The 26,071-nt window shown below is 40.9% G+C and overlaps 1 protein-coding gene across 1 annotated transcript in view; it reads left to right on the top strand.

The window, feature by feature from the left end:
• Positions 1-11,333: 11,333 nt before the first annotated feature.
• Positions 11,334-26,071, top strand: part of dph6 (diphthamine biosynthesis 6) — a 56,362-nt gene continuing 41,624 nt past the window's right edge. The window contains exons 1-3 of the mRNA XM_034125247.1: positions 11,334-11,460; positions 12,395-12,486; positions 13,318-13,502. Coding sequence (XP_033981138.1) covers positions 11,438-11,460; positions 12,395-12,486; positions 13,318-13,502 — 300 coding nt within the window. The 5' untranslated portion in view covers positions 11,334-11,437. The remainder of the gene's footprint in view (positions 11,461-12,394; positions 12,487-13,317; positions 13,503-26,071) is intronic.

Genomic DNA, 26,071 nt, shown 5'->3' with positions numbered 1-26,071 from the left:
AACAAAAAGGACATGCCAGTCACAGCACCAGACCATGGAATCAGAGTGGATGTAATAAGGCCACAAGTTAAGTGACACCTGAACAGAGTCGTCTCCTGAATCAGACCATCAGCACTTTCTAATCAGACTTTCAATTTCAGAAATAGCAACACTGTAAACCATAAATCTTTCTCTGGAGGGTTCCAGGCCTTTTGTGTTTCCCTTTCTCTAATTGTCCTGTGCCTCCGGATCGTAAATCTCTCAGGGAAGAGCCATTAGCAAAAATGGCTGGCAGAGACTCTACCACAGAGACGTCGCTGGTCCATTCACACTGAGAGGATGTCCAGATACTGACTCAAGACACAAATGAGTTGCAGTTCATTCACTGCAGGGTCAGATGACAGCACGTCTGGCTTGGCCTAGCATGTCAGCAACTAGCTGGCTGGTATTTGGGTTTTTGCGGTTAGAATAGTATCCTCCCCAACTCTCAGAAGAATTGAATTATCGTATAATATGTTCCCTGACTGTCATTGTGTTTGGTGCTGTCTTCTAACTGCTGCAAATAGTTAACAATGTGATCTGTTTACTGAGCTCATTTGCCTGATGCAATGTGTCTCAACACAGTAGGTATATAACACATGACTGAATCAGTACACTGAAGACAATAACAATTACATCAAACAAAGTCTGACTAAATCTGTACTGTGGTACACAGCAACCCAAGTCTCTAATGGCTTACAGGTCTTTAATATTTTTTTAACCATGTAGGCAGTGCTCTGAGTTTTGTGTTTCATGTGTTTAAGGCTTAACCCAGGGTGACAGCCAGCCCTGGGAAAACAACATGGAAAAGACTTCTCACAATCAAATATCCTGTCTTAAGTGTTTTGGGGGAGTTTGTGTAAATAGGACCCAGTCAGTCCAGCAGTAGAATGATTTCCTGTTACAAGCACAGTGGTTTGCTGATGAACATCAAGAGGGACACGGCAGGATTGGCATCACGTAACACAGGCATTGAGCAACATGGAAGAAATTGAAGGGCATTTTTGCACCCGCCACATGGGATAAATACGCATTATTTCCATGTGGTGGTGATTATCTTTTCTGTGATGCTTTCCAGCACGAAAAGATCATCTATTTATAAGAAATGCCTTTCTCCGAATGTTCCCATGACTTTAAATAGATATAAGTAATTCCCTATACCATTTCTCGGAAGTGGAGAGTAATATTATCTTTAATATGGAAATCATTGTCGAAAAAAACACCTTTGTGCCTCGACTTAAAGACTTTCGAACAAGTGCATGGAATTTATGACTAATCTATATAAGCGTACCTTATTATTACTATAAATCTTCTAAGTACGGACGAACTGAAGTATAAATGACCTTAGCCATTTAATTTAATTAAATTAAATTAAATTGAATTGACATTAAAAGTCATAATTTCTGTCTTTTTTCACAAGTGCAGATTAGATATGAGCCATGCTGGATCTCCTCAGTGTTAAATACATACTGCGTACAATATTACAGAGTTAATGGGACAGATAATTGACAGTGAACCATAGGAGGTTAATAATAGATGCTTAATTGACTCCTATCAATTTGTTACACTGAACATCACTGTCTAAGGATCTCATTCATACAGAGAGCAGGCATATTCAAAGCAATAACCATATTTCTTTTTTATGATCAGCACTTTTGCGATACACAAAGACAATGAAGTGCTGAATGGACTTCATGTAGTGCAGTGCAAGAAAGACATACGGATGAGAGAGATTGAACAGGAAATGTGTGCACACATGCAAAAGGTAAAACATATATTAATATTGATCAAGCTGCTTCAACACAGGTAGACAAAGAGTAAGGAAAGATTGAAACATTAACTTTGTAACACTCATTAAACTAAGTAACTTCATTAACATGTATGAGACATATTATACATGAATCATGTGACATGTATCATTTGAATCTAACTGTTTGATATATTGACATGATCCTGCCACTTTCATACAATATGGTACTATGCATTATAGAAATATGACATATTATAAATAACATGGAGGCGTGTGGCACAGTGGGTAGAGCCTTGGTGTTGGGATCAGGGGGTCACAGGTTCAAACCCCACTGCAGTCAGCATGTCGTTGTGTCCCTGGGCAAGACACTTCACCCCAAATTGCTCCTGTGGGGATTGCCCACAGTATTGAGTATGTACAGTAAGTCGCTTTGGATAAAAGTGTCTAACAAGTAACATGTAATGTAATGTATCATACACTGTAGTTCCTTGGCCTGAGCCTAAATAAATTAAGCAAGATACATATTTTCTTTGTTGAAACTTCTGTATATAACTGGCTGTAATCAAAATATAAGCACATGTTTCAATTGGTACAGTTAATATGAAAACAATGTTTTTTATAGACATTGTATATGGCTGGAAAGACAGTATTAGCAAGTTGTAGCAGTATATGTGAGCTATATTGTGTAATACCTCTTCCTAGTCATCAACAAGAGTGTTTACTGTGTAATCTACTGCGTTATCCGTTCTATTACTGTATTGGTACTCTGGAAAGCCTGACATGACGTGTGTGAGAAATGTTTCCCACTGGAGTATAAATGTGTCCATCAACATTGAGGAAGTGAGAGTTTATTTGTTCTGACGCCACTTGACAGACTATGGCAGAGCTGGCTCCTCAGTGTGAATGGGGAATATGACAGGTCAGCTACTGTCCCAGGACCTCTCGGCTTCTCTCGACTCTCTTAAAGGCCGCCGCTGTTTATACATATCTGTTTCACCTTTTTCCTCCTAAACAATTAGTGTGCAGCTCAAGAGGAAACCCGGCCTGTGAGAGCTTTGGGCACATTCCAGCCAGCTGTAGGACATCATGGACATGGACAAGCACAGGGTCAATGTGAACAAACTCTTTTAACTGTTTTCACTAAATAGTTCATTGTGAAAAGAACATTGTAATGTCGTCATTATAGCTGAGACACAGAGAGCATTTCCCTTTGTTGCACAATGAAGTTGAAACAGTTAAATAGTAAATACTCCCCTCTTTAACTCATGGTAATTTTACGCTCCGGAGGCTCATCGACTCGTAATTTGAATGGATGTAAATAGTTTGGATTGGAACACAGTGTTGGAAGTGCGCCATGCATCACTCGGAGGACTTAAACAGTTTGAGAGCACACTGATAGATGAACCTCGCTGGAGATATGTGGCGAGATGGAGAAGGGAAGGTGTTGGAAGGTTGAGAATATTAATCATAGCAATTATTGAAAGTGTTTTTTGCTGACATCATCGTGCAGACCCATATATCAGCCAGGAGCAGCATGCTTATGACTTAGTGACACCGGCTGAGGGGAGGACATTGAGCAGTAAAAATTAGCAAGTTACACCAAGTGAAAAATGAAGCCATCAGAGAGCCATAAGCAGCCAACATTTGTTATTCCAAAGAACCCAATTCAGGAAGTAGGCTTTTGTGAGTGTTATTGTTTGTATCGTAGTTGTCTTTACAGCGAAAAACATAGTTGCAGCCATTGTGTGCAATCATAGTTGCTTAGGAAATAAGTGGGCCAGAAAACGGAACTACAGCTGAATGGGATTTCATATCCGCAGGAAACAAAAGAAGTGCTGGCTTAAATTGATAATGTCAAAGATTCACACGCAACTAATCTAAAAATGCTAGAAGAGTCTGTGTGCAAAGATTTTGGTGTTATCCTTTAGCAGGAAGCAGCACATACCATGCTCTTGAATCAGTGTTCACTAGGGCCGGAAGAAACTTTAAGTTAAATTGAATAGCACTGAAATAGAAATAAATGCACCCTTTACACGCCACGGTGTCACTTTTTTTTTTTATTTTCAACATATGCTATCTCTTATTTCTCTCTTCTTTTGTTATTATCTCACCAACTGGCCAGTAATATTAATCTCAAAAAGTGACTTCATTCATTTTAGGGTTAAACTATGAGGAATCTGATGGCATTATAAAAAAAGAGAGTGTGTGCACACTTTAAAAAAATTAAAATGTGGCTTTTAGTCCGGATCTACATCAAAGAAATCATCAATACGCATGTCATCCTTTTATCTGCCTCCATTCGGCAATTAAATAATCTCATATTTCTTTTTTACGTGACACTTATTTATACACTGTACCGCTCTTCCGTCATGCTCTGGGTAAGCCACTGCGTCGCTCCTTCCCTCTCTAAATTAAAGATGTTGTAAACACAGCGCAGCCTCTCCCTCTTTGGGAAATCTCGGGAACATCAGAGGGGTCTCTGGGTCTTGTACGTCTCTCCTGCTGCTCAGGGCTGCATCAGCTCCTCTGGGCAACCGCCCAATTGGCTGGGAGTCTGCTGCCCTGACCCTGAACCCTGAATATGAGGGGTTAGCCAAAGGCCAGCGCAGAGGCTGAGGGTGGGTGTGGTGGCGTAGGTCAGGACGGGGGAGGCGGGGAGGGGGAGACAGCTATTAAACACAACAGAGGAAGGCCCATCAGGATGTGTCTTTTATAGCTGGCTGGTACTTGAAGGCATCAAACCCCACTCCCACAGATGAGAGGCAGGCAGTCCAGCCAGCAGATGAATCCTGTAAGGGTGGAAATGATGGGGTCAGGGTTTTTACAAGGTCAGGACGAGGTGAGTGGAGGGGCATGGACCCAGTAATCCTTCCTTTCAGTCTAGGACATTGGGATGTCTGTTAACTCCTTCACACCCTCACTTTGTAATTTGTAACATGTGTTAAGACAACCGAACTACAGTACAACATTCTGAAGAAGACTTTTAAGGCAACTATTGGACAGACATTTCAATTAACGTTCATGAACTAAAGTGCTTTATAAATAAAGTTGGATGAACTGAAAACACAACATTTCTACTTTATTACAGTAGATATTCCAACGCAAAACAAATAAATTTGTTTCCAGTTTTATAAAAAGGATACAAAGCTTCCATGATACAAATGACGTATACTTTACTGCCAAAAGTTCTGTTGCCAGAAAATATAACTGAAAAGACAAATTATGAAAATATGTTGATGTTTTTTAAGAATATGTGACTTCGGTGAATATTTATTTAAAGCATTTATATATGGCAAGCCATTTTGAAAGTCACACCCTCTGGGAAAGACTGGATGGCATGTTAAATTACATAGTCAATGGATCTTAATGGCTGAACATTAGGTAGGAAATCAATTTGAAAAGTTATGGCATACTTTGGACAATGGTTGGTACTTATTATATCTGCATAAACTACTTATCCGACAACCACAAACACATATCATACAGCTTAAAAACTGAATATATGCATCACTTTTACTGTCACCAGCCTCCAGATGACCCCATCCGACTCACACCTCCTACCCCTTCGACCCTCTGGGCCTCCAACCTCTCCTCCCTAACACCATCTCGTTCCTTGTTTTATTTTTATTACAGCCCTCCTGCAGAGACTTGAACTTGTTGCCCCACCTGAACTGGGGTGACAGCTCACTAAATCACGGTTTTTAGTGGTGCTGCCCCCTTTTTTATACACTTTAATCACCAGACTCCAGTAACCAGGAATATTGGGCTCAGTGTATGGAATTTTCCCCATAAAAGAAGAGGCAGAGGCAACTGATATGCTTCTCATGGCAGAATCGCAGCTAGAATTCATCTTGTTCTTTTTGAGGCGGTAGTGGGGAATTGATGGAGGCAGGGGCTCTCTCTTATGGGTGACAATCAATTGCTCAGGATCAACAGGTTTTAGGCCGTAAACTTAAGGCCATATCCTATCTAGCCGACAGTTTCTCATCTGGAAATGCCAGCGTTAATGCTGGTGGGAGACCTTGGATTTTGTTTGTTATTTATGGTTAGTCACAGGTTTAGAAATGGGTCTGAATGATCGGAGGCTATCTTTCACAAAGGCGCTGCAACAGCTCTAAAATGTTTAACCCTCTGTGTACACACTGTGTCTGGGAGGCAAAAAAATAAGAAATACTAGCTCGTAATTAGAAAAGTTTTGTTATAAGAAAGTTTTGCAATAAAGACAGTTTATTTAAAATATTTGTTGTATACAATGTATCCCTTATTGGATAAGATAACTCCACAAATCCAGTGCTGAAGGTGTCTTTATTCTCATTCTTTCTCCTCCTCTGCTTGTCCTCAACATAGACAGTACCTGCCTTGATCAACCCTTTTTCTCAATGCTCAATGCTCATCCCCCATATGTTCCTCCTCCTCCTCTCTCTCTATTTCATCTCCAACCCAGCATTAATCCTTATCCTCCCTAAGGAAGCCCACTTCGTGCAGCAGCGAGGGTATTTAGAGCCAGTGTTGACATTGGACAGCACGTTAGACAAATATCCCCAACTCAAAAACCACAAGACAAATGGCAGACCCGAGCTCGCTGTGTTCTGGCAGTGAGTTTGCTGGTCTGGCTTAACTGTGGCCAGCCATTCAGTGCAGGTGACGTCTTACTGCAAGAAAAAAACTGACCGCCGGGGAGAGTAGGTTGATAGATGAAAGAAAATGTGGGGGTTGAGTAAAAAGAGGGTGAGATGGATAGAAAAGGAAAGGGAAGAAGAGACATGTGATTAATTCTGAAAATGATAGAAGGGAAACTGTAATCCAAACCAGAATGTTTTTGAATGGCATTTTCAAGAAGAAAGAAAAAGATTTAACACACAGCGTTAATACTTTCTCAGTGGCACAAATGTTGTGGTGGTGATGATGTTTGATCTTCAGATGGAAGGAAAAACCCCCAACATAACTAAATAATTTGTCTCCGGAGAGCACATGGAAGATTATTTGGAAAGCCAGCAACTCCCAAAGACAACCAGGTGGTGGCTTTGATTATGGGTGCGCATTACATCATTTTGAGGTGGAAACAAACACACATCCCCACAGACAGCACTCACACGCAGACAGGCCTTGTGACAAGCTATCTACACACTCTCGACACATTACCACATGCAGCAATACAAGCACCACACAGACACGCTCTTCAGAGATATGGGGCCCGTTTTGACAACCGCCAAGTTGACTTGGCATTGGTCGGATTGGACTGATCCAAGAAAAGCAAAGCGGACCCACGAGAGGGCTGGGGCTTTTGTGTTTGTGGAGTGTCACACTTCATCACGAGGGAAACCCATAACAGGCCCAGGAAGACCTTTGAAGCTATGGGAGGGGTGTGTGGGAATCGCCTCTGTGGCTACCTCTGATGTCAATTCCAATGTTCTGATTGCAGGCTATTTCCTGGATTAGGATTGTGTTTGTCGGCTGAGAGGAAAACCGTCCGAGGATTGTATATCAGAGAGCAGATGAGCTAATTACAGCATCCCACCACCAGACCATTTACAGATTAAAAAGTATTTTCACCAACATTATAATAGTCAGCTCAGTTACAAAGCCACAATTTACCATTATAATATATTCATATATAACAGAGAGGATGGGAAATACAAATGATCACTTTAAGGTTGTTTTATTATAAAATAGTTTTAGTTTTGGCTTGACCATACACACAGGTGGTTTAATTAATGTAACTGGGATAAAGGTTTAGTGGAGAGTCTCTGTAAACCATTAGACAAAAGATCCTGTATACAGTGTTTGGCAGCGTGGTCAGGTGATATCAGTGTGTGCTGTTTGCCTTGGCTGCTTCATAATTGGTGGAATGGTGGCAGACTGTAATGGACCACATCCTTTTGGCTGGAGATTCACAAGCCTCAACCACTGAAGCCATTATTTTGATTATGGGATAAGCAGAGCAAGACAATTTCAAATGAAGGAGAATTATTCAGGAAAATACATTTGTATTTAGGAATAGATGGCTGGTTTGCATTTATCTCAAGCCACCAATATGCACTGAGAGTGAAAGTGAGTATATCTGTAAACTCTTTTTTTTAATTTAAAATACTAATAATGCTAATAAATAAAAAAACAACAACAATAATATAATAAATTGTCTGCATCAAGACCACATTTTTAAACGTAGTTGGACTTTCTCTAAGTGAGCCACAAAATGCAATTTATTGCACACAAATTATTCTAAATAATATATATATATACATATTCCAGGATGTGTATTGTCTTATATTAGAGATATGACATATTGTAACACCCTTGATTAAATAGATGCAATTTACGAGACATAAAATCAAGTAGAAGTGAATCAGCACCACTTTTAAACGACTCTGAAAGGCATTCTTCTAAGCAAGGATATTTATTATTTTGACGACAAAATAATAGTTATCAGCAAAATGATCTCAGGGCTTTCACAAAAGTGCAGCAGCTTATGAGGCAAAACATTTTTCATCGATTCTAATGCTTTATGTGAGTCAGAAGCCAAATGGTAGCAGGGTAAAAAAAAACAGATTTTCATTGGGGGATTTAGAAAAGAAAAAAATTCAATTACTGTTTGCAGACTGGGGCTGTTGTTAAGGACGATGCCATGATCAAACACAATTTGGATCAAACCACGACTTTATTTCACATTCTCTCACATTTCCAATCAAGGAGCGATTAGCCTCAGACATTAATGAGCCTACTAATCCATTTGGGCCCCTCGTGATAACAGTTAATTGTCTGTAAAAATGTGTACAGATCCCCGTTTGGGTTGTTTACTAACTGATTTGGATGTGGTTAGGCCCTAAAGAGGTATCATTATGTTGATAGTTCTTTGGAAAATGAGCCCCTGATGGAGGAAAAACCAGAGTGGGGTAGAGTTAGGAATACACAGGACTGCTTTCAACCATTGCTCACTTGAGAGCAAATGTATCACTATCTTAAGATAACATTTGGCTGTCATCAGCCCTCATTGAACTGCATCTATAATTAGCAAGAGTTTTATTTGTTTCTGTTGTAAAATAAACTTCTGACATTTGGATAGACGGTGATTCACACTGTAGAAAAAGAAATCCAGAACCTGTACAACCAGATGTTCAAGGCAAGCGTCTCAATTTGCCACTGCTTTCTCCATCCCCTCTGCTTCGTGTGTGGCATAATTGAAACTTAAATTCAAATTACAGTTAATTCAAATCCAATTTGCACTCTGCATAAAGTCAGAATAGGAATTGCACATTGGCTTGATATGTTGCAAAATAATCTGTTAGATTTCAATGTTATTTTAAATGACATGGCGATGGGATTACTGTGACATTATAACTATGATATTGGGTTGCATCTAACCTGATATTTTGGACTATTAAAACACTTTTTAATCTTTAAATATAAATGCCTGTAATAATTGTAAACCTTATGTTAACTTTACATCAGCCATTGCCTTTGTGATAATGCTTCTATTGTTTATTCTTGGCATGAACAATATATAAACCTTTTCAAATGGACATTATTTTTGCAAATACAACACCCAAGGATTGTTTTCAATTATGTTAAACATTTATTGCAATCTTAAACAAGACGATTTTAGTTAACTTTGTTATCTGTTTTAGCCCCTACCCATAATCCACTTCCTCTATTCAGAATGATGAAGTGTACATGAAGCACTGTGTTACTGTGCATCACTTGCTTTGTCATGTTGTGGAACAGACCAGAATTGCGTATGTGTGTTTGTATTCTGCCCACTCAGCGTGCAACCTTGGCTGGCCTGTTGTGACACTCAATTTATCGCCTTGTGATTTGAGGCCTTAGTTTCTCATTACACACAAAGTTTTTGTGTCCTTGTGCGACAAAAATTTGTTTGTGTGTCCGTGTAAATCACCTGTCATATGCACATGCTCCTTTAACGAAAGGCCAAGGGTGTCATTTGATTCCTGCTGCCTGGCTTTCATATTTATGCGTCTCATATTCACGTCCATTGGCTGTGTCTCAGTTGGGCTATCCATCAACACTTTTTATCCCCATCGCACCAACAATACGGACATAAAATGCTCTTTTACGTCAGCAAAATGCTGCCACAAATAAAACCGGAAAACAACACACCTCTTTATTTGTCCGGGTAATAAACTACATAAATTAAAACTGATAAGTGACAACATTTGCATGAGTCATATCCTATGAGCCTCGGCTTTAATGGAAATGACCAGAGGCAGTGAATATGTATTGCCACAAAATTGGAAAATAGGTGATATATTAATGAGTTTACAAACTGAGGGACAACCAGACCCAAGGGGACGTGTCCTGCTCTCCCCAAGAGAAGGCCATTTTTCAAACCAACATGTCAAAGAATGATTTGGAAAACTATATCATTCATCTTGTCAAATAAAATGTCCTACACTTGAGATTATTAAGTGTACACATGTATTTGTAGTTATAATGGGTTACCTGCCCAGGGACTGAGGATGAATATTATATGTCCAGTAAGGTGTTTATATTTATTCATCAAGTAATAAAAGAATAATGGTCCATGTTAAATAAACTAAAATGAATACACTGCAAATAAAGAAATACAGAAACAATCAAACAAAGAAACAAGGGCCGATGGATTTTTTTTAAATTTAAATTATAGATTCAAAAGGATGAATCATATCACATCAGACGCCTGTTCTCAGTCTGTACCCGCTGTAGCACCACACACAAGATGCTCAATTGTAGGATGTAGATTTTGCCATTTATTCAGGATGAATAAAATAAAAAACAAACAAAAACAAAAAAGGGAACCCGGTTAAAAGCAATGGGATGAAGAGACGTCTCTCTCAATTTTGTTCACTCAAACAGAATCTGTTGCCTTTAGCCTGCTTAGGGGTAGAAGGTGAGGGAAGCAGACAAAAGCACTGCAATTATTCAGCTCTGGCACAACAACAGAGAGCAAAAAGAGCATCAAAGGCTTGACTCAGAGCAAAATAGGGCTCCCTCAGAGGAAAAGCGCAACCTGTGTGTGAATACCAGTGCATGGACTTTTGGTCCTCTCTTGAGACACACGTGGGAAAGGATGTCAGTTTTAGAGTTACTGTGAATATGCACTTTGATTATGTTTCTAAAGTTATATGTGTAGTTTGCCGGATCTGAAAAAGTTAAGTTAAACCTGCCCTTTTTTGTTGTTGTTGTTAGCTGATGTGTTATATGTTGTATAAAATAATGATGTATTTATTATTATGTTTATTGGTATCAATTTGATATATTATTACTCATTTTAGTCATAGTTTTATTTTTTTTGAATTGCTGGTTTATGTCCTTAATCATAGCATAGCCATAGTAATGTGAACATAATTGACATTTTAATAAAAAATAAACAATATTATACTTACTTTTCTTTTCTTTTTAACAACCTGACAATACTGTACTTAATTATGGCCCTGTCTGTTAAACAACAAATAGATCTAAATGTCATAGAAAGAGAGAAAATGCCAAGGACCGATTTTCTATCAGGCATATTTGAGGGCAACTTGCTATATACAAGGGTCCTTTAGCAACCCGGAAGTCTAGCTTTCACATGTGTTGTGTACATGCACCGGTTGCTAAGCACAGTTATCACGTTGTGTACTATAACAGCCAATATTTTTGATGTCAGCAGTCTTTTGAGCAAAAAATAAGAAGATGAAAGTGGTCGCGTTAATAAGGTAACAACGTTTTTTCTCCGGAATTCTCTCAAAATTATGTTTTTGCTAGCATGGTAGGAGCTAAATCTCAGATGGATTGCTGTCAACAAACGCTGGATCTTTATTCCTATCAGGTGTTAGGGGTTGTATTTCGCCTCTGACTTTGTTTAAAGTCAGGATATATCATGCTCTTGTAGAAATTAAAACTGTTATCGATTATATGTTTAAAAATGAGTACAAGAGCATCACACATCACAGTTAGTGTATGGTAAATACTTTTTAGAATGGAGCATCCTGAGTTAGTAAGTGAAGCCTCAAACAGCTTCTTCATCACTGAATATTCTTGCTGTGCATCACATTTCCAGATCACCACATATAATATATTGGTCTTCATCGTAATGCAGAGGTGGGAAGTAGTGGAGTACAAACACTTCGTACTGTACTTAAGTACATTTTTCTGGTATCAGTACTTTACTCCACTACTTATTTTTCTGACGACTTTTTACTTTTACTTCTTACATTTTTAACACAAATACCTGTACTTCTTACATTTTCAAAACAGGTTCGTTACTTTAGTTGTAATCTGTGTTAAGTGGCATGATCATTATTATTTTAACACGATTTCCTGGTCTTCTCTAAAGAAGGGACCAATGAAAACGTTGACATTTTGCCGTTGTTCAGCATCAAAACATTCATTAGCTAACAATGACATGATTGTTCTATTAATATAAAGTGAGGTCACTTACTCTTTAAAACAGTTGGTAGTTACATTTCGAAGCCCATACTTCTTTACTTTTACTCGAGTAAAGACGTTAAGTCAGTACTTCTACTTTTACCAGAGTATTTTTAAACACAAGTGTCTGTACTTCTTCTTGAGTAAAGGATGTGTGTACTTCTGTCGTAATGATTCCAATACAGCTTTTCCTCTGTGTCTGTTTCTCCTGCTGTGTTGCAGTGGGGGCAAAGACAGCTGCTACAACATGATGCAGTGTGTTGCTGCTGGGCACCGGATCGTAGCTCTTGCCAACCTCCGTCCTGCTAACACAGGTGAGGAGGATGCGCTGCTGGGGTTTGTGTGATCTACAGGGGGCAGCTGGGCTATATGGGCCAACCATCTGCATTTCTGTGACCCAAGAAACTGCAAAAGTACTGCAGCACTTCATGTAAATCCTACTGTTAATCCCACAGGAATTGTTGCAGTGTGCTGCAGATGGGAGATTCAGCATTCCAGAGTTAAAACAAGACATATGAGCGACATCTAAGAAGTATAACTTATAAAATAATTCCTTATAAATACATTTCAAAGTGCTTGTACACAGACACTCACCCTTTTTGAAGTGCCATACATGACAGTAGTGCATTATCTTATGCTTGCTCTGTTTATTAGAGCATTAGCTGCAGTTACAGTTAAAGTATTTCCATAATGTTTTGTTTTCCACCTAGAGACCACAGACCGATGGCCTTATAGCAAAGGCATTGGAATGTGCTATGTAAGGGATGGAAACAAAATACAATTAGGTATTAAAACAAATATTGACCGATAAGCAATTATTTGTTAGATTATATTTTTTTAAGCAAACATGGCTTCTATTTGATGATGATTTCAAATAATAAACAGAAACATTTTCAGATTTTGCCGGTGTTACATTTGAGTAAATTGCATTTCTTGTTTCTTTTGATCACTTTGGCAAATATGATAAAGCTTTTTCTTACCTATAACTGCATAGTATCTTAATTAATCTATCTAAAGGCGTGTTAAAAATGGCCACTATATTTCAGTTTCAGCATCCAAAAACTGATGCCTGGTTGCCAGCCTTAAACTACTTTTAAAAGTTATTGTTAAGCCCTGTTATTCAAATGTTTTCCTTTATGCCACAGATGAGTTGGACAGCTACATGTACCAGACAGTGGGCCACCAGGCCATAGATCTGTACTCTGAAGCCATGGACCTGCCCCTGTACAGACGGACCATCCAGGGCTCGAGCCTGGACATCAGCAGAAACTACAGCGTGACTGAGGGGGATGAGGTGGAGGACCTATATGAGCTGCTCAAGCTTGTGAAGGTAGGCCTTTCTATCCTTAATATTAAAGAGAAATATAAGTGGATACAGCCTGTCAATCAAACCAGGATCTTTAGCCAAAGTCTTAATACTTGAATAGCCTACCACTTGTTATTTCCCATGAACACAGAAACAACCTATGGAAGCTTTTGCTAAGAAATTTGAGTTTTAATTAAATAAAAGGGTATATTTCTAACAAAAAAAATCATATCAAATAGAAAAATGGAATAAAAAGAGGTGTGTCCTACTTGTTTGTTGTACTTAAATGCTGCATTGATTTGGAATCATTTAGTAACACGACATTAAAGCTGTTGGAAATAAATTAGACTTTACAATAAAAAGCAGAATTTTTACGACAATATTCATATATAATGGAAACAGCACTAAAATGTTTTATAAATAGGTGTCTTCCACTTGTCCAGTTTAGTTATACTGCTGTATTAATTAAGAATTATTAGGGCACATTACATGGAGGCTATTAAAAAAAATTCCAAGAGTTTTAATTAAAAGAATTCAGATTTACTTTGTAAAAAAAAAAGAAAAACCTAAATAAATCAAATAAACATCTTCATTTAAATGTTAGGATGATTCATTAAATGTAGTTTTATTTTCACACATGGTATTAGAGGTGTCACACATACAATAAAAAAAAAAAGAGTGTATCGTTAAAAAAGTATTTTAACGCACCATAATGATGTGAACTCACCATGGCAATGCTCCATTGAACATATACAATAGTCATCGTTTTGACTCTCTGCCACCACTGACATATGCTTGACTGCTTTTTAGTGAACAAGCTCTCAGAGCACTACTAAACTTTTCATCTCGGCTAAGGTTCATGACATATGTCACACTGTTGAGATGTTTTACAAGTCATTCTCTGTGGATTCAGAGTCACTTTGTAGCCCATCAGCACTGTCTCAAAGAGATGCTGCTTGTCTAGTTCCATCTGGCCTGCTGCACCCTAACGGTCCTTAGCACCTATAGTAAAGTGCAAGCAAGCTGCTCAGTAGATTAAAAAGCTATGTTAGTGCTTTTAGCCTGTCTTCTTTAGTATGTCTTGATTCCACTTTCATAGTGGAGTAAGTTTTTTCTTTTCATCTTACTCTGGGAAAAAAAGCGTGCCTGTTGTATCAGTTAATCAAAGTTTTATGTGTGAAGTTGGAGAGAGGTGCCCTTCAACAACTGGCTTCACAGGAAAAAATCCATTCTTTTTTTTATCTCACTTGACAGAAGATCAGATGCAAAAAATTAATCACCAAATTAATATTTCATCAAATACCACTTTTGCCAGGACGTTGAGAAAATATTCATTTGATGCCAAATTATGTATGAGACCTTGGTGGTCGGATGTGGTGCGGGGTGCGTCTGACTGACAGGTTGGAGGCAACTGCGTGTGTGTTTGACACACCGCTGGCACTGCCTGCTACCTGACCGCCTGCAGCCATGAGGAAGCTACCTGGACACACACTTCAACAGCTCTCCCTGCTGTCAGCGCAAACAGGCTGTGGGATTGATCCTGTGTAACACGTTCCCCCCCCCCCCCCCCCCCCTCTTTTAGTAGCTTGCAGCATCACGATTCAGAAGAAAGAGCTTCTTATGGGATGGTGGATAGGAGTTTGTTGTTGAGATGGGAGTTGGCTTGACATGGTGTAAATTAGTGAGGGGGGTCGGGGGGTGCTTGGTTCCTACTGTAGGTGGAGACATGTTCATCCGGAGCTGAGGGCTGCTCCAGGCCCCGGCATGTCCGCACAGTGCCTGGGTGGCGAGGGCCAGTCAGCCTGCCTCAGGGCATTTCGCGCCCTCTGCCTGACTTTCTTTGTCGTCTTCTGTTTAAATCGCAGGCTTTACACATGCGGCTACACGAGAAAGCTCTTGTTTGTGTGGTTCCTTGTGACGTTACAATTTCAGTTTTTTATTTCACAGTCAAAAAGTGGACTTCTCTCTAGTAAGTGATGCAACACACCAGCTCTGCCTGTGGTCAGGGCTCTAATTGCAAAGGGCTGCTAATTTCCCATTTCCAGGGCTTCTCTGGTCTGACCTCAGCAGTCAGAGGAGCCATAGATCAGGGCAGTTGGACTCCCAGGGGGGCCTCGCGGGCTAGCAGACCTCCAGCCAACTCGCAGTTTACCCCTCTCACCATCATCAACAGACCTGTACCATAAACAACAGGCTTCCTCTCGTTCTCACTGAGTGATGTCAACCATACGATTACAAACGTTCTTATCTCAAATTTCAAGAAACCTCCCTGAAGTTTTTCTTTATAATTCTTACTAATCTTTAGGTTAAGTACCGTTGAGAAAACTCTTAAACAATTCTGTCAGAGCATCTGAAAAATCCTCTTAAAAAGTTGAGGATTATGGTCAAATTCAGTTAAAAAAATATACCCGTTTCACTATAGTAATAATTGTTTTCACTATAAAGGTTGTGGTGTTGTTGATTAGTGAGGAAAATGATAGCTGGGGGAGAAAGAGAGAAAAACACTTCTTTTGATAATGAGCTGTTAAATCACCCGTACTGGAAAGAACAGTTTTTATTTTTGAAAAAAATGTGCTCTGTTTGGAAAGTGTGATATTTTGAAAGATTCTTTCTAGCAGTATGAATTCATTAGAAGTTACAAGATTATATTTGGCAAATGACACTTGAGCATAGATGAAAGCATTTTTTTTTTCTCAGATCCGGAGTTGATGAGTTTTAAGTGGATATTCTTCCCTCCTCCTCCTTTGCAGTGCTGGCAACAGACCCGTAGCATGAGCCAACAGTGCCATCTATGGATCATTCCCAGGAGCTGACAAACCTGAGACACTCAACACTTTGGTCTCTCGCAGAATGTTTGGAGCCTTTCAAAGGACTCAAAGGAAGCGATCATATTCTTCAAAACCATTGTTGATGGAGGAAAAAAAAAGTCCAATTATAATAGAAAAAAAGAGCCGACCATCCCCTGGCAGTAGTGATAATGGCAGAATGACAATGTGGCCCTATCCTTGGCCCCTTTGCTCTCATCGCTGGCTGTGTATGGCAGTGTGTCTTTGAAGTGTGTAACCTGATAGACATGCAAGCCACAGCGTACCCCATCCCATCCTGCTAGGTGCTGATCTTTGAACCCGCTCTTTGAGGGGGAGAAATAACAGTTTTGTCAGCGGCAGGGGGGATTTTTCATTTTTGCACATCTATGGCTTATTTTTATAGAGTAGTTTATGTCCTTGTGTCCTTTGCTACGCTTCAAAGGGAAGGTAGGATATGAATATTATGTGAAACGATAACTGTGTAAGTATAACATTTGTAGTTGATTTAAATACTCCTTTTTTCAACTCAAAGTGTCCTTGTTTGTGTGGATTTAGAAATTGGATTCCGTCGGTTGTGTGTCCATACTTCATGTGTGTGCTCGGGCTGCTCTCCTCTGCTGTGATCTGCTCTGATGTGTGATACAGATCAGCAGTGTCAGTCACCCCTGGCTGTAACGCCAGTCCCCCCGAAGGCCTGCAAAACCCCTCATATTAGTCATATCACATCCCTCAAGTCCTTTATCCTTCCCTCTGTGCTCTGTGACCTGACACAGTGGCTCTTTATGCCCCGTGACCCTGCATGTGTGTGTGCGTCCACACGTGCACGCTCGTATGCTCAAGGTCAGGTCAAATCGGGCCTCTGTTACATGATAACAGGTCTATCTCTGTTCTCCTTACACACCTCTGCCTCTCTTTTTTGAGCCACTATGCCTTCTTTCAACACGGATGAAATAAGTGCTCTATTGCTCTGTGCCAACTGCAACCTACTAGATGTTGCACACATGTAGAAATTGTAAAAGCAGCTTTGAATTTATTATGTGTTTGCAATATATATTTTAAAGATTGGTTTTCAGCATATAGAACATCTTACACACAGGCGTTTTTACTTGAAAGCAGCACAGCCTGTAGGACATGGATGTGAGTGAGATTTAGGAAGATGTTACTACAGTTTTAATCACATGATGTACTAATAGATAGTATATAAAAAGATAGTGACTCTATTTCAGCAACTCTGCAACCTTTGAGCTGATGAATGAAGACAAAGACATTTAAGCTCATTAGAGTGATGAGGAACAATAGATGATATCTACGCACACGTACTTTTCCGCCAGCTCTAATTAGCACCACTATGACATCTCTGTCGTACTGAGACCCAGCTTTGAGAACGACGGAAATGTTACTTTCAAATCGAATTTATTTTCCTGTAATGGGTGCGACTTTTCAGAGACACTGCTTCTTTTATTTTTTGGATAACTGATATTGCAGGTCAGTTAACACCTTCCCATCCTTTTTTCAAAAAAATCGAACAAGATTTGTTTTTCCTGCACTGGGACCTTTGGCCTTTGTAGATGAAACGCTCCCTTTCGTTGGTGTGTTAAAACACCTTGTTCTTAGTGAGATAATCCTTCTCTTAAACTCACACACACTCTTCCCCCCATTCCCTGATTCTCCTGACCTTTATTACATACACACGCACACACTCCCCCCATCCTCAGCCTCTGCTGCTGCTCCATTATCGACATCAGCAGACAAGAGTGGGCCCCTCTGAGATCGCAGAGGCAGTTTGTCCACAAGTCCAAACACTCTTTTTATTCTTCCCTCTCCCTCGCTCCGTCTTTCTTCCTTCTTCTGGAATCTTTGTCTCCATTGTATTGTCGTCGCACTTTCATCCGGACCCTTCAGAAGCCTGGCACTGCGTTGTTGCGAGTGCCCTGATGGAGGTGTATCCTGCTGCGAGGAAACGAGGGAGAGGGATTGAGGGAGAGGAAACAGAAAGGAGCAGAGAGGAGAGGAGGAGGAGGGCAGCCAGTTGAACCAGGAGCTCTGTGGTATTGATCAGGGACCTGAGGTGTTGTGAGACAAGTTGTTGAGGAGGGGTGCAAACTATGGAGGAAAGGGGGGGGGGGGGGGCGGTCAAAATCAAACAAGAAGCCCTTCTCTGATTACCGGCATGGTGCAGCATAAGACATACATTGGGGGCTCAACAGGAAAATGGATTTCTTTAAAAAGCTGCTTAATACATAAATCATGACCTCTGGGGTCACAGCAAGGGGTTTAGGAGATCAGATCAATAACAAAGCTAATGCAGGCTTGTTATAGCTGGTTGGTGGAGTAGAGAGACCTCTAAATGGTGTTATTAGAAGTAGCTTACAAGCAGTCTAAAAGCAATGGATTATCGCTTTGTAGAAAGTTTTCTTTGAGCACCATCCTGAAGAATATATTTCAGCAGGCTAGGTTAGATTCTTTTAAACAGCCGCCTCTCTGTGCGATAGCCATTGTTATCTTTTCCTTTGGTCTGAGACTGCTTGTATTTATGTTGGTCGCCACAGTGGCAGAGAGGTTGAGATTGGGAGCTTGTTTTGCACATGAGGAAGGATAGCATTAGCGCTGAGATAATGGCGCTGTGTATTGTTCGCTGGCCGTGTGGAAGTGGTGGGGCAGGATCTATTAGACCCAGGCCCATTTCCCTCCAACTGACGCTAACAGTCCCCACAAACATTAGATAAAGAGCCCTGCCTCAAGCCTTTGTAATTTGTTTGTATTTTTCTGCTTAATGTACTTTGCTCAATCTTGTTTAGCGATGATGGAAGCTGATAGCCTTATCTCGCCTTGCCAAGGGCATGAGCCACTACTACTGCTTGGTTGAACATTGTTCCAATGAAGAATGTGTGTGTATGTTTATATTTTCAGATTTTTTTTTCATGTTGGATGGATTGTAGATGTATCTTGCAGTTATTTGCATTTGAGATATTGGCTAATATGTTTTGTTATGCACTTATGTTAAGTTTCCAACAAAATACACCATTATGGAACTGTATTATTATTTTTCTTTTGTTTGATTGTTGTTTGATATTTAAAATGAAGAGGAAATGCTCTGATCATTTTCCAAGCCTGGCTGACTGAATTTGATTTATTTTCTCTTTTTGTCATTCTGTGTTTTGTCACTTTTTCTTCAAAATGCTTTTGGTTCTTGCTTTCAAAACAACTTCCACTTTTGATCATCTGAGATCTATTATTATTACGTCTTCACTTTTACACTTGATGAAATACTTGTTTTTTACTCTAAATTTCAAGTAAATCTGAAAATATATAGTTAGAATTACATGACTTCAACATGTTTCAATTATTCGTCCATTTGGATTCTAGCCGGTTGTTTGATCTTTGAAGCCCCATGTAAGAGTGTGAGGATAATCCAGGCAGTCACTGAAGAGGTTGGACTTGTAATAAAACCTTTAAACTCACCAGTACTAACAGCAAGTCAAGCCCAATACTGCCTGTCTCAGAGCAGACAGCTGAGGAATAGTGCTAAGTCTTTCAACTCCCTGCCATTCATCTACTCGAAAATTAAGAGGGCTTTTATGTTGTGTTTTGTGAACCATTCCCCTCAAGAAATATTTGTGGCAGGCCCCATCACCTCCCGCAGCTAAAGTCATAACCCGACCGTAGAAAAACACTGTCTGGAGTCTGGAGAGTTGGTTAAACCAGCATCGCTGCTATATTTTCCTCCAGTCTCCCTCTTGGGAGGGAAGGGGGAGTATAAGGGGGGGTTCATGATGTCTGTTGGAGCTATGGAGGATAGAGGACAGGAGAGTTGAGATGCCAAGAGCCTGGAACCTGACCTCACCAGAAAAACATTTACATTTTGGAGTGTGTGTGTGTGTGTGTGTGTGTGTGTGTGTGTGTGTGTGTGTGTGTGTGTGTGTGTGTGTGTGTGTGTGTGTGTGTGTGTGTGTGTGTGTGTGTGTGTGTGTGTGTGTGTGTGTGTGTGGTGTGTGTGTGTGTGTGTGTGTGTGTGTGTGTGTGTGTGTGTGTGTGTGTGTGTGTGTGTGTGTGTGTGTGTGTGTGTGTGTGTGTGTGTGTGTGTGTGTGTGTGTGTGTGTGTGTGTTGTGTGTGTGTGTGTTGGCCAGTTCTTGACTGTGTATATACATGGACGTCAATACATGTGTGTGCGTACACCCTGCGGACTAGGTGGTTGTTACGGACCATGAAAAGCAACTGACATAGTTTACCTCTCTGTGGCATGAGACTCCTTCTTTGATTCGGTCCTACTCACTCTGGAAGTAGCTTTCTTTCCTTGGACGCTCAAAAACCTTTGCCTCAGCCAAATGAGAGTTCTGCAATGACAGAGCTGTTATTATGGCTTTTTTCTATTCCCTGCAGAAAACCGTTTGATGATGATTATTTTTTGAAAAAAACTTATCCTTTTAATGGGGAGACCTTGAATATTGGTAGGTGGGCACAGTGACATTTTCTTAAATGTAAAAAACAACTTAAGATAATTGCATTTAATAGCCGGTGAAAACTAAACTTGTTTGCTTTAATTTCAAGTATTTATGGACACACAGTACATCGATAAACAACCTTATGTCTCCCTGCTGCTTCCCAACATTTAGTTTTCCATGCGTGTAGATATGGAAAGCCTCCTTGTCCTTGGCCTGCTGAAACTAGGGCTTTGTGCTTGCTTTGGCCAAGACCCTCTCCCTCCCTGCTTGACTACTGGCTGGGTCTCTGTTTACGTAACCATATATATCAGAGAGGAAACTCGTGAAACGTTAATCTCTCTACTTTTTAACCCTGATGAATTTCTACATTTTCCAGCTGTGCGGCATGGCATATTTATGCTCAGGCTCTATCACTGAAAACAGCTCTGTCATTGTAAATGAATCACTATCCAAGACTAAAGAGTGTGCGTGTAGATTATGAGTGTGTAAACTTCAGCCTAGGAAACTGTACAAACACAAACTCAACCGTGAAAAAGCTGCAGTGGTACGTTCATGGATTAAATTGGCTGCTTCTATTTAATTCCTGTCCGGACCTAAATCAGTGCACACTGGCCTGTCACATTTCTGTGGCCTGCTAAGCGGCCCTCAATCATCACGCTGATGAGACAATGTCTCATGTCATATCCTCTGTTGGCTGGTCACACCTGCACCATGGCCCCACTAGAGGATAATACTTTCCCCTGTTCTGCTTCCTCTCTCCTGTTCTTGTAACTGTGACCTGCATCATCTCAGGAACCGGTCGGGGTATTTAGGTTTATGTGCAGCTGGCTTTGTGAGCCGTTTGTTTTTCTTATTCCACCACTCTGTATGGTCGAAGACTGACACGTGGTGAGTCATTTCGCCAGCCCGTCCACGAACACAAAGGAAGAGCCCGTCTTTCAACAGCTGCTTCAAACAGACAGCCCCACCAATTTACCAAAGGGAATGTCTCTGTAAGCCTTTTAGAACAAGCTTTTGGCTGATGTTTGTTTTACAAAGACATTTGCTAAGCTTGCGTGTCCATTTGTTGCTTTATTTTGATGGATCAGACGTTGTACATAGTCTCAGTATATATAAGCAGCATATCATCTTGTCAGCATTAGTTGTAATTTATAGAACATTATAATTGATCCAAACGTGGCTACATTTTCATGCCCCTCTCCTGTCCCTCCTTCACCAACTCTGGGAGTCACCTTGGAGTGTAACTGTCTGCACAGAATTGTAATGAAGAAGCTGATTCAAAACAAATAACTAGTGTCTCCTCCTACTAAGCTCGTGCTAAGCTTCCTGTCAGTTTGGCATGTCTGAGTTGTCAGGACAGCCAAACATGCCCCGGGACTATGTCTGCATTACATTAAACACAATCGCTTGACCCTAGCTGGCCCTATCCCCTGTACCACATCTACTTGAGCTGCTACAACAAGGTGCAACCCCCTTCTCATGTTCCCACCATGTAGGGGAACAGGGGAGAACAATCCCATTACATTACAACAGGCCCAGAGCTGATCTAATGGAGAGAACATTAAAACCATGTCGCGTCCAGTCACTTACCTGATGGATCTTGGAAGAGAGGGATGAAGAGGAGAAGGAGTGTTGGAGAGAAGGGGGAAGGGATGTTGTGAGGTTAGATGTGGTGTCGATATGAACGTGGGAATGCGGCAGCGGAAAGCTTGTGATGGTACCCCGGTGCCCTTGAGCAAACTGTCATTCAAAGCACTTTAATTAATTTCCCCACTTCGTCTTCCTCTCCGCCTCCCTGCCATCACACACAAGCTTATTACTTACAGGAGGCAGTAATATAATGGAAAGTGCGTGTCAACAACTTTGGACTCAATAAAAAGACTATTTTGTTATGGAAATGTGAGGCCTGGTGTCTGTAATAGCCACGATCTGCCAACTCTGGCTTCCTGGTTGTCAGAACAGGCTGAAGCAGGCTTTTTTGGAAACCCACCATTTTGCAAAATGGAGCTTTGTATTGTTAGGGTGTATAATTAAGACCTCATTGTGACAGCCATTCAGAGGGAGAGAGAGCTAATGAGGGTTCTGATGTATTCCATATGAATATGAATATTGCATTTTTAATATTTTATGGCTTTCTAATTGCCTTGGATGCTGTTAATGGTTTTGACTGTTGAATATTATCCAGACTGAATGTGTGGCATGCCTAAGTACCTTTTAAGCTGAGAGCTGAAGAAATGGCTGCATTCTTAAGCTGAATTATTTGCTTTATGATCGTCACGTATGTATCTTTGGGGCAGATACATTTCTCGACTGGAGGCATGTCTGTGACTGTGAATACATTTGAACCACTCTTTTACTCCCTTACTAAGATAAATGTATATATAATTACAAAGTATATCACACACACTACCTTGATATAGAGTTTAATGGCCGTATCGTTTCTTTGTGGAGCATGTCTGCTGGCCTTAATCTTCCCCACTGCTGACATCTTAATAACTCAGTCCTCTCCATCCATTTCCACAGGAGACATCCGGATGTGGGGGAAGGATTAGTTTAATGAATTTGACAATTAGTAACAGAAGTTAATGACTGCATGGGGCTAAGTACCCTGATGGACATGGCTGGGGGGACTGAGGGCTTCCATTGCTCTGGGCCATAGATCCTCATTAATAGCTTTCTGCCTGCTGGAGAGGACAGGGGACGCCGGGCCAGGCCTTTGTTTAGTCTCCCTCTGATGGGGCTGCTACAGGGTTGCACTGTTGCACAATGCTACGCCAGAATTAGTCCCGCTCTGGGCGTGAGTTAATGCAGGGCCCCAGGTCCTGGATCAGGTGAAGCTTCCTTTAATGAGCTGGGGTCATTAAACGTTGAGAAAAGAAAAGTGACACGGAATCGGGGCAGGCGAGGAACTCTCTCTCCGGATCTCGTGCCAACAGTCATGAAGAAAGAAAAGTGGCCTGCGGGTCAAAAGAGTCCTGATGACCTCTGCATTGATTTATCATTATGTTAGCTTCTTACCCGGATCCAACCTCTAATGTAGTCAAAACATCGTTTGGCCAGATAGGTCTCATAAAGATTTTATTATTATTTATTATTATACTGTGCTTCATGGGCAACCTTGTCGCTTTGTCAGGTATTCCCACTATAAACCATTTTGATAAATATTTCAGCTACCATAAAATCAAAGTTTGTATTTTTTATGGAGTCATGAATACACATGAACAATTCCCATATTATCCATCAACTCAGATTTATACATGCATATAGCACTCCTTCCCAATAATTTATCCTACCTTTCCCACAGAGGATGAGAAAGTATGTCTAGAATTTGTAAAATGGCGTCCAGAGGAGCCTTAGCTGCCCCCTCATTCCTGCCCGTCTCCTTGTGAGGGCTATAATTGCGAGAAAAACATATTTGCATCCAAAAATAATCATTTTCCAAACATTTTTGCCAAAAGGTCCACTAGCTGGAGTCTCCATAAAAACAAGGGTGTGTGTGAGAAATGCGTGTAGTGTTATCATTAGAAGTCAGTATGCCTGGGTATTATAAGGTTGCATGATGTAATGTAATGAGAGCTAGTGAAAAGAGAAGCCATTTAATTGAGTCTGAGTCGAGCCTCAGAGGCCCCGGTATCTACAACAATCTGCCTCCTGAGAGAAGGGGAGACAGAAGGAAACTGAAACACAAGATGAGGATGTTGTTTGCTCTGATGCTGTTGTTCTGTCAGGCCAAGTCTGGTCCTGCCAAGTTTAAGCCAACACACCAAATTGGTGTTGATGTAGCACACTCCTTCAACACTTCCATTCCTATCTCTTTTTGTATTTCTCTCCGTCTCTCCTCATCCTGCTCTTTACCTCCTAATATGCCTCTTTAGGAAGTGACAGTTGTATTTAGGGAAAAGGTTATCATTGTATTAGAATAGAGTGCTGGCCCTGAGGCTTACCTAGAATTACATGACACTGCCTGCAGCCCCCTTCGCTCTGTGCAGGGCTGAAATGTTATCAGTCTGACTTAATTACTGTCACTGGACAGTGGAATTGACTGTGATGAATATTCTGGTGTAGGACACGTTAGAGAGATGTTACAACTTACTGAGTTCCAAGTTCTTAAGATCTCTTGGTGTTTAACTTAAGGTCAAAGAGTTAAATTCTGGCTGTGTTTTTGTCTTACTGTGTTTAGTCCACACATCCTCTGTTGCACCCTAAACACCACACACACACACACACGTACGTAGCCTCACATACAGAGCACATCCTTTATCTGATTAGCTGGCACGCCTTCGTGTGTGTGTGTGTGTGTGTGTGTGTGTGTGTGTGTGTGTGTGTGTGTGTGTGTGTGTGTGTGTGTGTGTGTGTGTGTGTGTGTGTGTGTGTGTGTGTGTGTGTGTGTGTGTGTGTGTGTGTGTGTGTGTGTGTGTGTGTGTGTGTGTGTGTGTGTGTGTGTGTGTGTGTGTGTGTGTGTGTGTGTGTGTGTGTGTGTGTGTGTGTGTGTGTGTGTGGCACAGCACGTTGCAGTGCCGCGTCAGGCCCCAGGCAGGGCATGGATTTCATTTAGGAAAGTATCAAAGGTTTACACGCTGTTCGCTTTAATCAGCATGTTTATCAGGCAGAGAAAAATTGCAGGAAGGGACCACAGGGAGAAAGGGGTGGGGGGGGGGGGGTTATCTTAAGGACCAGTAGCCAGGGAAATTGATAATGGCTACAAGGTAATTTACTGGAGACTAGTGCATCCCTCCACTGCTTCTACCCTGGCCTCTCATTCTAATTACAGCCCATGTAATGTTCTAATGAATCTGCAGGTGTGTGTCTGTAGGGGAGGGGGCATGGAGGTAGTGTAGGGGGTTGTGCATGCACGCCTATGTATGTATGCGTGCTAGCATGCACCACTTCCTTGTGTGTCTGTTTGTGTGTGTCACTGCCGATCAAGCCTGTTTCCATGAGCGAAGATTGAACGCATCTCAAGGCTGTGTCAGCATCTCTGGAGTGCATAGTTGTCTCACTTTTCTGAAATATGAATATGATATGAAAAGCAATTAGATTAGCCCTCAGCAATATTAAAGTTACATGCCACTCACAGACACAATGCTCCACTGATACTTCAAGTTGTCACTGCAGTCTTCCAGCTGGGCTGTGTAGAGGATGGAGGCTGCGGCCAGACACACTCATCTCCTGCTCACACTAGACCTGGATAAGGTCCAGGAACTGCCTTTAGCTGTGCCGGGGCCTCCAGTCACACACCCACATGTACACGTAAACACACACGTTCGCTCACAGAGCCATGTACACAACCCTCCCGGGGATATGGTCTGGACCATAAAGGCCTTGATACGACCAGAGTGTAAA

This window comes from Trematomus bernacchii, unplaced genomic scaffold (assembly GCF_902827165.1).
Source record: "Trematomus bernacchii unplaced genomic scaffold, fTreBer1.1, whole genome shotgun sequence".
Taxonomy (NCBI): domain Eukaryota; kingdom Metazoa; phylum Chordata; class Actinopteri; order Perciformes; family Nototheniidae; genus Trematomus; species Trematomus bernacchii.
This window is presented reverse-complemented; position numbering and strand designations above follow the sequence as displayed.